This window comes from Geotrypetes seraphini, chromosome 16, assembly GCF_902459505.1.
Source record: "Geotrypetes seraphini chromosome 16, aGeoSer1.1, whole genome shotgun sequence".
NCBI classification, from domain to species: domain Eukaryota; kingdom Metazoa; phylum Chordata; class Amphibia; order Gymnophiona; family Dermophiidae; genus Geotrypetes; species Geotrypetes seraphini.
The window spans coordinates 11,531,129-11,544,069 of NC_047099.1; the positions used below are offsets into that span (position 1 = coordinate 11,531,129).

The window sequence follows — 12,941 nt, forward strand, 5'->3', positions numbered from 1 at the left end:
ACACAAACCAAATTTCTATAGTCACTCGTTTCCTCCTTCACTCACTAACCAGCAATAGAGCAGCTTTCAAAATGTTCTATGTGCTCTGAGGTTCCATTTAGGAAATAAAGAGATAACAAAGATTTGAAATGTCAAGGAGTCGGGGGTCACATGAAAAGTATGAGCAGGGTGTCGGGCAGAACTCTACTTCTACTGTCAAATTTCTGTGGAGTTGGATGAACAGTGGAGAGGGCTAAAGAAAATGACGGACTTGATCCCAAATTTAGCAATTACAATTAATAATAATAATAATAAATTTATTCTTGTATACTGCCCTACCACAAAGTTCCAGGCAGTTAACAGCAAAGAAGAACTGTACAATCAGTGAAAAAGATACATCAAGTTAAAAAAAAAAAAGAATGATAAGAAGAAAATGACATAGTTATTTAACAAACTTATCAAACAAGTGTGTTTTTAAAAATTTTCTAAAAGCATCCCAAAAAATTGGAGCACATAGAGGTAAGTAAGGAGAATGTCCTCAAACAGATAGACAGGTTAAAATGCGGTAAATTACCGGGCCCGGACGGGATCCACCCAAGGGTTCTGAAGGAACTAAGACAAGAAATAGCGGGCACAATCCAGCATGTTTGCAACCTATCCTTGAAAACTGGTGAGGTACCAGAGGACTGGAAATTGGCGAATGTCACACCTATCTTCAAGAAGGGATCGAGGGGTGACCCCGGGAACTACAGGCCGGTGAGCCTGACTTCAATTATAGGGAAGATGGTGGAAGCTATGATCAAGGACGGCATTTGTGAGCACATCGAGAGGAATGGCCTACTGAGAACAAGCCAGCACGGATTCTGTAAGGGAAGGTCATGCCTAACGAACCTTCTGTACTTCATTGAGGGAATAAGCAGTCGGGTGGACAATGGGGAACCCATAGACATCATTTACCTCGATTTTCAAAAGGCTTTCGACAAGGTGCCACATGAAAGGCTGCTTAGGAAGCTGTGAAACCACGGGGTGGGAGGGGATGTGCACAGATGGATCAAGCACTGGTTGTCGGGTAGACTGCAGAGGGTCGGAGTGAAGGGCCGATATTCTGACTGGCGGGGAGTCACGAGCGGTGTGCCACAGGGATCGGTGCTGGGGCCGTTACTCTTCAACATATTTATCAATGACCTGGAAAAGGAGGCAAAGTGCGAGGTTATAAAATTTGCAGACGATACCAAACTGTGCAGTAGAGTTAGGTCCAGGGAGGAGTGTGAGGACCTGCAAAGGGACCTGGACAAGCTGGAAGACTGGGCAAACAAATGGCAAATGTGCTTTAACGTGGAAAAATGCAAGGTCATGCATATAGGGAAAAAGAACCCGTTGTTCAACTACAAATTGGGGGGGGCATTGTTGGGAGACAGCAGACTTGAGAGAGACTTGGGTGTGCTGGTGGATGCATCACTGAAGCCATCTGCACAGTGCGCACCAGCCTCGAAAAAAGCCAACAGGATGCTGGGCATCATAAAGAGGGGCATAACAACCAGGACGCGGGAAGTCATCATGCCATTGTATCGAGCGATGGTGCGTCCACATCTGGAATACTGCGTTCAGTATTGGTCGCCACACCTCAAGAAGGACATGGCGGTACTTGAGAGAGTCCAAAGGAGAGCAACGAAACTGGTAAAAGGGCTGGAACACTGCCCATACGCCGAGAGGTTGGATAGGCTGGGGCTCTTCTCTCTGGAAAAAAGGAGGCTCAGGGGAGATATGATAGAGACCTTCAAGATCATGAGGGGCATAGAGAGGGTGGATAGGGACAGATTCTTCAGACTGAAGGGGACAACAGATACGAGGGGGCATTCGGAGAAACTGAAGGGAGATAGGTTCAAAACAAATGCAAGGAAGTTTTTTTTCACCCAAAGGGTCGTGGACACTTGGAATGCGCTACCGGAGGAAGTGATCAGGCAGAGTACGGTACAGGGATTCAAACAGGGATTGGACGGATTCCTGAGGGATAAAGGGATCATGGGATACTGAGGGAGGAGCTGGGATGTAACACAAGTATAGAAAGCTAACCAGGTAATAAGTATAGAAACCCAACAGGTCGTGCATGTGCAAGACCGGAGGGTTAGGACTACGATGGGAAGATAGGACTTCAATGAGAAACCAAGGTGGCAAGGGAGCCCCTTCTGGTGATTCAGACAGGTCGTGACCTGTTTGGGCCGCCGCGGGAGCGGACTGCCGGGCAGGATGGACCTATGGTCTGACCCGGCGGAGGCACTGCTTATGTTCTTATGTTCTTATCTGTTTGACAAATAAGCGGGCTTAACCAAGCGTTCAGTTTACCTAGTTGAAAGGCAAATGTCCTATTCAAAAATTTCTTGTAACGACAGTTCCTAACTGAAGGATACATAAATATTAACTTATTACGAGTGTTTTTCAATGAGGTATAAAAATTAAATTTAGAGGCTAGATATCCTGGAGCCAAACCAAAAAGAGATTTGAAACAAAGACAACCGAATTTAAAAAGAATACATGCCTCAAAAGGCAACCAATGTAATTGCCGATAAAATGGGCTAATGTGATCGCACAAGACGTTCTAGGTAGCACAACTGCACTTTCTGCCACTTTCAACATGGTAAATCTTTCTGTATAAAAAAGAAAAAAAAAAAGTGAGATTCACAGTGTTGCAGGATTCACCAACATTCCATAGAAAAACCTTCTTTCCAGTTCCAAAATTTTACTGCATTCCATGGAGGTGTCATAACCAGTTTGGATCTAATTTAACCTTAGACCTATGAAAGCTACAAGGAACCCTAAAATCCTTGCCCAGTTTAGGGATTCTTTGACCACTGTGGCGGTAAAATGGCCCCACATTAATTTTCCCATTACCGTGTGGCCATTAGCATATGAGCTCTACCTCTACCTATTTTGGAGGTGGTAGGGACTTGTGTGTTAAACGCCCGCTCTCTGCCCCCAGACCTGCCCTCAGTGCTAAAAACTATTTTTTAGCATTAGGGGTAGTACATGCACATCCCATAATGACCGTGAGACACCTGCAGTAAACCATTTTTTTCCTGTGGTAAGCACGCGTTACTGCTTACTCCAGCTTTGTAAAAGGGCCCTTTAGTTTTAATTGGCTTTATACATAAAATGTTTTAGAAACACAATCATGCACACACAGACAAAAAGAATCAGTGATCACTTCATAAACCTTGTTGTCTTTGTAGCAAAGTGAAATCTTTCTCACATTTTCCTTCTTCAGGACTGCGCAGTGATGGAGCTGCGTAAATAATTTATATATATTCTCCTCTCAATGTGTCTCTTATGTTTTCTCATTCTGGAAGATTCCCTGATGTCGGAGACAGCCATGATGTTCAGTTTCTACCCGTGTTTTCCCGAAACTGAGGAGCCATCTCACTGTGGGGAGTTCATCTTCCTTATAGATTGTTCTGGAAGCATGGGGAGCGCAATGTTTAATGCTGACAACTCACCTACACGCATGGACAGTGCCAAGGTACCTGCACAATCTTGGACCTCTGAACTACTTCTGACCTTGGCAAGTCTCTCTTTCTCTGTCTTCTTTCCAACAGAAGTCTCTATCATAGTCTTCAGACTTGATGATGTCTCTGGATTGGGTTCTCTCTTTTCATCTGTCCTTGTACTGCATGGTCTCTAATTCTCTGATGTTTTCTGGGTATCTGACAGGCAGTCTCCTGGGACACTTTCTCTCTGTCTCCATTCATAAGCCTCTGCAATCATGAATACGATTAATGCTCATGATCTCATGTTTGCCGATCTTCTTTCAGGAGACGCTCCTTCTGCTGCTGAAGAGTTTACCACTTGGCTGCTACTTCAATATCTTTAGCTTTGGATCAACCTATGACTCTTTTTTTCCGTGAGTGTCCTGGTGGGGGAAGAGAGGAAAGGGGCAGAGAGAGGAAGATGGGAAATGGAATAGTTAGGTGATAAATGTCTTGGATATCTGATTATCTTCTGCAGTAGATGGGTCTTTTGTTACCTGCCATTTGAAAAGAGGTATTTGAATAACATCATATCATCAGAAATCTTGCTCGTTACTTCTGTGGTGATTTGGAACTGACTGACTGGCGGCCATTTTGCTTGGGCTGGAACAGACATAATTCTACATTGGAAAACTATTAAAAAATGATTGTGTCCACTCCAAGAAAATGGGCACTATCAGTGGTGGTCTGAAGGGAAGGTATTGGGAAAAAAATCTTTCCAAAGTTCTAGGTGAATTAAATATCCATTTAAATAATGACAGATGTTTGTTAAAATCCACACTCAGGTGCAGGTTACAAGTTTGGGGATTTCACACAAACCAAATTTCTATACAGTCACTTGTTTCTTCCTTCACCCACTAACCAATGGTAGAGCAGCTTTCAAAATGTTCTATGACATCACAATGTGCTCTGAGATTCCAAATGGTAATAAGTACATGCTAATGTCCATTATTAGCATGCACTAAGCTTTAGTAAAAGGCCCCTTAGTATTTTATTCCACCTTCTAAGAAGATTCTCCAGGGTACCATAGCTACAGCTAAACTAAACTAAACTAAACCTTAGGTTTGTATACCGCGCCATCTCCGCAAGCGCAGAGCTCGGTACGGTTTACAGAGTTAAGAGGAAAGGAACTACAATAAGGGATAAAGGAGAGGGACTAAGAGGAAAGAGAGGGACAGAATACTGGAGAATGGGAGCTACATAGCGACATAGATTCCCGATCTAAGAGGTTGCTTTTCAGCTGGGCTTTCTGTGGAATTCTGTGGCCCTTTTTGTTGCTGTTTCCAACTGGTGATTGTTGATCTGTCAGGGAGAGTGTGGAGTACACCCAACAAACCATGGACTCAGCCCTGGAGAAAGTGAAGGCGATGTCTGATGACCTTGGAGGCACCGAAATCTTAGCGCCTCTGAAACACATTTACGATACAGCCGGTAAACCAGGGCATCCGCGACAGGTAAGAGTTACAGGGGAGATAGGGCAATAATGCTGTTATCACTGGACCCAACAGAGAATCTCTTCTGGGTCAAATACAGTAGAATCTCAGTTATCCAACACCTAAGGGGATTGGTGGATGCCGGATAACTGTTTTTCTGGTTGCCTGAGAGTTACTGTACAATATTGTACAAGGAGCCAGATATCAGTTCCTTCACTCCAGCAGTGGTCCTGAGCTCGGAACCCTCTCCCTCCCTCCAGTCCTGAAGCAGCAGAAGCAGGCGGCGATCTTGAGCCATGAACCCTCCTTCTCTCCTTCCCTCAATTCCTTACCTGAAGTGGCAGCTGGTCAGCACCCAAACAGCCTGCTCGCAGCCAACCCCGGCAGGGTCTTTCCTCTGATGCATCACTTCCACAAGCAGCCTGTTTTAAGTGCTGCCTCTTGCTGACTGGCAGACGCTTCAGGTAAGGAAGGCTCAAAACCGCTGCCACTCCTGATGTTTCAGGGTGGATGGGGAGGGGGGTATGCGGCTCAGGACTGCTGCTGCTTCTTCTGCTTTGGGGCTTGAGAGAGAGAGAGGGGGGGGGGTGTTTTATGGCTCAGGACCACTGCCGATGGTGCTGTGGGGGATGTTTTGTTTCCCCAATGATTTTTTTTGCCGGTTGGGTGAGAGTGGTGGTTGGTTGAATACCAGTTAAATGAGATTCTACTGTATAGAGTTTGTTGTATTTGAGAAGGAAGGTCTCTGGATCCATTCATGATAAGGACACATTTCTCCATTTTGGTGCCTGGCTAGAAATTACCCACAATACTGTTCTGCAGAAGGAAAGTGCCAGTACGAATAGGGAAGATCCTTTTTCCGGAAGGGTGACTTTCTGGACAGATTAGATTGACCATGTGGTGGTGTTACTTCCCAGCTTTCCCTTTCAGCTCTTTCTTTTCACCGATGGAGAAGTTGGGAACACCAAGGCAGTGATTACAAAAGCTGCCCAGAATGCCAACAACCACCGGTAATTATAACCATGGACCTTCCCTGTATCCTATAATGAAGCACTGTGTGATACTGTCCTTTGACATGTTTGTATGTCCCTCTTGACTAGGGTTACCAGCCGTCTGGATTTACCTGGACATGTCCTCTTTACAGATGGAATGTCCAGACGGCTTTTCATAACCCAACACTTTGGGTTTTGAAAAGCAGATTGCGTTGGGAAGGGCATCCGCGCGTGTGCATGACATCATCTTGTCGCATGTGTGGATGCCCTCCCGACAGATGAGCAGGCTGAGGGAGCGGGGCATGGCTGGGGCATGGTGTGAGCATAAGAGGGTGGGATTTGTAGAACTGGGCGGGCCTGGGGGGGGGGCGGGTCTATGGGTCTGGATTTTATGTATGTAAAATTTAGTAACCCTACCTCTGACTTCCTTACTTCTGCGTCCTCATTCCTTTGCTTCTCCTCTCATTTTGCTTTCTCTCTTCCTCTGCAGATGTTTTGGCTTTGGAATTGGCGAGGGGGCCTCCACAGCTCTCATCAAGGGCATCTCTCAGGCGGGCGGTGGCACTGCAGAGTTCATCACAGGCAAGGAGCGAATGCAACCTAAGGTGGGCACCCTGGACATGCTTTCTGACTTTCATTGTGCCCTGCTGACAGTGAGCAGAACCAGTGCGTAGTAAAGGGGTGGGGGGGGGGGGCAATCCGGCCAGGGCACCATGATGGTGGCACTGCTGGCACCCGTCCTCCTCTTCGCCCTTCCCTTGTACCTCTAATTTTCCCGGCTCAAGCAGTATCATGAAATTGCTGCCCACGTCGGCGTTGGCTCTCCCTGATGCCACTTGCGGGTCTTGCGCTTAGGAAGTGACATCAGAGGAAGAGCCGACATGACGTGGATGGCACGTTTGTGATGGTGCTCGCGCTGGGGAAAATTAAAGAGGCAAGGGGGAAGGGAAGAGGGCACAGGCGCGGCAGGGGGAATTGGGAAAAAGCAGGGTGGAGAAGAGGGTGGGGAGGGGCACTACCGCCCCGGGCGCCACTCACCCTCGCTACGCCACTGAGCAGAACACCCAACCGTCCATGGCAAATTCAATCCTCCATCTGCAAGAGATGTCTCTCCACATGTGCTTTGTGTTGTTTTACTAGTCAACTCTATGCGAGTCAGCCAGTTGTATTCTTCAGACTAAGTAGTAACTGCAGTGAACCACTTAAATAAGTTTATTAAAATTCACAGGGGTTACGTTCGCGGAGTGATGGCAAATGTCGGAAGAGTTCTGTAATCGGCGCTCTCCTCCTCCTCTCTTGCTCCAGTCCCGCCTGCTTTGTTTGGGTTTTTTTTTTTAAGCTAAGCAGCCCCTGCCTTCACCCCCGGCCCAAGCTGCGCCGCTGACCTGGTCGTGGTTTCCTTAGCAGCGTTTCCTTGTGCCGCGCGCACACGAGCCGGGAGACAGCTGCACTAGTTCTTTTGTGTGCTTGCTTTCCAAGCCACGCATTGAAACTAGTAATTAACCCAGGTGGCTGGAAAGAGCAAAAGCAAACAACCCCGGAATCTGTATACGGGGACCCTAAAAAATGGGAGAATGCACCAGACGGCGGGAGAGAGGCTGAGCTGTTACTACGATGATAGCCCCCTCCCCTTCCCCCTCCCACTCTGCCTCTAAGGGTTTCTATTTCACTTTAGCAAGGAATCCAGGAGCTGTGATGTAGCCAGCAGTAAGATGGTTTGCGTCTCACCGTAGAAGAAATTCTTAAACCTATATTTGTTTTAGGATACTTGCCTACGAATAAAAGACCCGATGCAATATTAAAGTATTATTCTCGTGTCCCAAGTCTAAACATCCCCTGAACTGAGAAAATTTTAGTAACAGAACAATTACGAAGGGCCTAGTTTGTGTGTCTTTCAGAACTTTGCGTTGATTGAATTGGCTTCTGAACAAGACAAATGCTGTTGGCTATTTCAGAAGTGTAGCAAAGAAGGGGGGACGTCACGTGCGCGTTTTCAAGATGGCCGCTTAGCGCCCTCGCTCCGGTCCGAGCCTCGCTGAACTTATAAATTTAAACCTCACGAAGCATATTTTCAGGTCAGCACGCACTGCTCCCTTGCAGCAGAATGTCGTCTAAGGCTAATAAGCCCGATTCCGCTCCTCCACCTGGCCCGTCGGCGGCGCATCCAGCGCCAAAAAGATCCAAACATGAACCGCCCTCCCCGATCAAGGCCTCCACGCCAGGCGCCACAGTGCAGGGTGATTCTATTTCCCACGATCTCCACGTGTTAAGAGAACTAATGCAAGAAAGCTTAGCCGCCACGGCTGATATCAAAAATGAAATCGGGGGCATACTTACTCAACTTAAACAACAAAATGCTCGCATAGATTTGGCAGAAGAAAGACTTGCAGCGCATGACTCACAATATCTTGAAATACAACGTGATTTTCGCAAGCTACATGTGCTGCAACGTGATATTGAAGATCTCTCTAACAGGATGCGTCGGAGTAATATTCGCATTATTGGTCTTCCAGAATCATCTGAAGGTACTGATCTTATGTCTTTCCTGCTCTCCTTCATTCCTACCTCTCTAAAGCTTCAATTTGACCCTCCGCTCGAGATTGAGAGAGCGCACAGGGTCCCATCTGGTCCGCCACTACCTGCCAAACCTCCCAGGCCTGTAGTCCTAAAACTCCTACGCTACACTCAAGCTCTCCAAATCCTGCAAGCTGCTAAATCCTCTCCTGCACTGCAACATGATGGTAAAAAAATCATCATGGTCCCTGACCTGGCTAAAGCAACAGCACAAAAACGAAAAGCCTTCTTGGCAATGAGGCCTCAGCTTAAAAATATTGGAGCCCAATACGGGTTATTCTATCCTGCGAGGATGAAGATCACCTACCACAACAACACCAAAAATTTTGATGATCCGGTTGACTTACAAAAATTCCTGGATGACACAGTAGGAGCTATGACCTGACTTTCCTTTATCAAACTGTTATCTGCTTTACTGTTTATGAGGTTTAAATAATATCATTTGATACACAATTTGGGCTCGAGCGGAGGGCTGCCTGAGCACCTCTTGTCAGCATGGGATCCCATTTCTGGATCTTTTTCTACTTTTTGATATGGTTCTTTGTTAGACTGAATCATCCTCCTTATTTTTTACTTTTTCTCCCTTTCTCTGTTTTTATATGCTGTGATACTCACAAGGGCAAAGCATGGAATTCAAGTTTTTATCCATACTTTGTTTTCTGCTGTGCAGAGCTCAAATGTTTCTCCCGAGAACCATCCCCAGAACCTGTTATCCAACAGCTTCCCAATGGTTAAACTACACATCGTCTCCCTAAACGTCAAAGGAATCAACAGCCCTATTAAACGAAAGAAAATCCTGCACTATCTCAAGCACCTTGAAGCGGATATATGTCTCCTACAAGAATCACATATCAGCGCTGAAGAAGCTAATAAGCTAACTGGAGGATGGGTTCAACATTGCTTTGCTGCCCCTGCTTCAGGAAAAAAAAAACGGGGTAATCACACTAATAAAGAAATCTCTTAATTTCCAACTTCAAACCCACAAATTTGATCCTTCTGGCCGCTGGTCCTTTTTGGAGGGCTCCATAGCCGGAAGGCCGATAAAATTGTTCAACGTCTACGCCCCTAATGCAGATGACCCTTCCTTTTTTCAAACATTCCAAACACTCTGCCACTCATCACTTTCCTCAGACACCATTTTTGCAGGTGACCTCAACTTTCCTCTAGATCCCTTTATTGATCGCTCATCGAAATGCCGTCCAGCAAAACTTCGAGTGAGATCCACTGTTAAAAACCTAATGGACTCTTTCGGCTGGTCGGACATCTGGAGAATACTGCATCCGTCTGACAAAGATTTTACCTTCTACTCTGCACCCCATCAAACATACTCAAGAATTGACTATATTCTTGGATCTAAAGACATATTAAATATGGTTTCTTCATCACGCATACATGACATCACCATTTCAGATCATGCGGCTGTCTCCTGTCACCTCAATTGGACCACCTCTTCCACAACCAGACAATGGAGATTTAACAACTTTCTTCTACATGAAGACTCCTTCATCTCACATATCAAAGAAGAATCTCAATCATTCTTTGACACTAACATCTCTTCAGTTGACGACTTCTCCATAGTATGGGAATCTTATAAAGCATGGCTGCGTGGTAAAATCATCAGCTTCTCAGCCTTTCAATTGAAGCAAAAAAAATCTAAACTACATCTACTTGAAACAGACATCCATACTTATATAACTCTATAACCATTATGATCCTGAGTTATACAGAAAATTGCAGCAACTTAAATTCCAATATAATGAACTCTTCAGTTCCATGGCTTCCGCCTCCTTATTCCGACGATCAACCACATATTATGCCTCTTCCAACAAATCAGGCCACCTTCTTGCTCTTTTCCTGAAAGGAAAACGTTCAAAAAACCATATCACACACATCAAAACCAATTCTGGTCATATTCACCATACAACCAAAGACATATTAGAAGACTTTCGCAAATTCTATGAAGACCTCTACACATCGGAAGCTTCCTCCTCCTCCTCGTCTATTCAAGATTTCCTTCATTCGCTTGATCTACCGACTTTATCTGACCAGCAACGTCGTTCCCTGCAAGCACCTATTTCCACTGATGAAGTCACTCGTGCCATCTCATCTCTACCTTCAGCTAAAGCGCCTGGACCCGATGGATTGTCTTCAGAATTCTACAAATCATTCTCAGCTCTTCTATCTCCTTATTTACTCTCTTACTACAAGGGTATCCAGGAAGCTCCGGCAACCCTTCACAGATTTCTTGAAGCAAACATTATAGTTCTGCCAAAGCCGAACAGGGATCCTGACCTCGTTAAGAACTATAGACCTATATCTCTTTTAAATTTGGACTATAAAATTTATGCTAAAATATTAGTTTTTCGGTTGGAAAAAGTAATGTCTTATCTGATCCACAGAGACCAAGTGGGATTTCTGAAAGGTCGCTATGGCGCAGATAACACTAGACTTTTATGTCATGTGCTCCACTCCTCTCAATCGTTCACTCAGCCATCAATTCTTGTTTCTCTAGACGCTGAAAAAGCGTTCGATAGAGTGGAGTGGAAATACCTATTTGCAGTCCTGTCTAGATTTGGTTTTCCCCCATCTCTTATTCATATGATCTCCATTCTTTACAACTCCCCTTCTGCAAAACTTATCGTCAATGATGAGGCATCTGCCCCATTCACCCTACACAGAGGCACCCGTCAGGGATGCCCTATGTCCCCACTTTTATTCAACTTAGCCCTAGAACCCCTTCTTACAGCCATCCGCCTCTCCCCCGATATCAAAGGGATTAACATTGCATCCATGGAAATAAAAATCTCTGCCTACGCAGATGATGTCCTCCTTTATCTCACTGACCCCGAACATTCGCTCTCTGCATTAACACACTTAATTTCGACATACTCCTTGTTTTCAGGATACAAAATAAACTGGGATAAATCTGAGATTATGCCCCTTCATGATTGTAATCCCTCCCTTTTTCAAATGACTCATCCCTTTACATGGGTCACCACAGGTATCAAATACTTAGGGCTATTATTTGATAAAAACATTAACTCATCTCAACAACTAATCTCTTCCAGAATCCTCGCTCAAGTACAGAACTCTTTATCCTCCTGGTCCCCCTTACACCTTTCTTGGTGGGGTCGCTTAGATACCATAAAAATGATGGTGGTTCCCAGAATCACATACGTCTTTAGCATGCTTCCTATATTATTTCCATCTTTTATATACAAACAAATTGAGAACCTACTCTTACGTTTCCTATGGAATGAAAAACCCCATAGAATTTCTCTTCAGAAACTAAAAGCTCCTCGCATCTCAGGTGGAGTTAACTTTCCAGATCTTCTTCTCTATCATAAAGCTTTTATATTGAGACAAGGTGCAGAATGGCTCTCTAATCCCATGTCTACTGATATCCCCAATTGGCTACGATTAGAGCTTTCCCTTACATATCCTTTCCCCCTCCTCCGTCTTATAGGGACACATAATTCTCCCTATATTAAACATAATCCTGTCCTGTACACCACTCACAAAGTATTATCAAATCTGGATTCTTTACTGGAGATACCCTGGAACAAATCAACACTCTGTCCTCTCTGGTTTAACAAATTCCTATTGATAGATAAGAAAACCTTCTCCTGGCCCTCCTGGTCCCAACATCATCAAATATGGGATTTGGGATCGGTGTGTCATCCTGATGGTTCACTCTTTACCTTTCAGGATATGATAGCCTCTTTTTCCCTCGCTGAATCTAACTTTCTCAAATGGTTACAACTCCGGTCAACCATTAAAAAATCAGGCCTTCTCTCCTCACTTTCCCTTTCTTCTCCCACGTTATACACCTACTCTCAGAAATTTCTAGCTCAAGGTCACACAGCATCTCACTTCTATAAGCTACTTAAATCCTTCTCGCCCAATCCCTTATTCACTACGCAATTAGCTTGGGAACATGACATTGGAATGGCTATAACTGATGATGCTTGGTCCTCCATTTTCACTTCTACGTTCAAAACATCGAGATCTGCCTCAATCCTACAGAATATGTTCTTCTTTCTTCACAGAGCCCAATGGACTCCTATCAAATCTAACAAAATAGATGCTTCCTATTCTAAAAACTGTTGGTCTTGTAAGAAAGAGGAAGGAACTCTGCATCACTTATTATATTCCTGCCCAATGATCCAAACTTTTTGGCATAATGTTTGGAAAACAATTTGCTCAATCTTCAACATAAACATTGCCCTTTCCTATCAAATGCTCCTTCTCAAGTCTTTCGCACTTAATCATTTAATCTCTGAAAATGATCTATATTTATTAGATATGCTAATCACTCTAGCCCTAAAAATTCTTTTATCAACATGGAAAGACTTATCAAAGGCCTCCCACCCACAATGGTGAAATTTAGTATGTTCAATATACAGAATGGAGGCTTATCTTGCTAAATCATATAACAGGAT

At 44.6% G+C, this 12,941-nt stretch overlaps 1 protein-coding gene across 5 annotated transcripts in view; it reads left to right on the forward strand.

The window, feature by feature from the left end:
* Positions 1-12,941, forward strand: part of VWA5A (von Willebrand factor A domain containing 5A) — a 43,169-nt gene that overhangs the window by 16,454 nt on the left and 13,774 nt on the right. For all 5 annotated transcript variants that reach the window (XR_004537226.1, XM_033923938.1, XM_033923939.1 and 2 more), the window contains 5 exons: positions 3,324-3,493; positions 3,786-3,874; positions 4,810-4,954; positions 5,864-5,943; positions 6,416-6,530. Coding sequence is in view for 4 of the 5 variants with exons in the window: in XM_033923938.1 (XP_033779829.1) it covers positions 3,324-3,493; positions 3,786-3,874; positions 4,810-4,954; positions 5,864-5,943; positions 6,416-6,530 (599 nt within the window). In the remaining variant the exon portion in view is untranslated. The remainder of the gene's footprint in view (positions 1-3,323; positions 3,494-3,785; positions 3,875-4,809; positions 4,955-5,863; positions 5,944-6,415; positions 6,531-12,941) is intronic.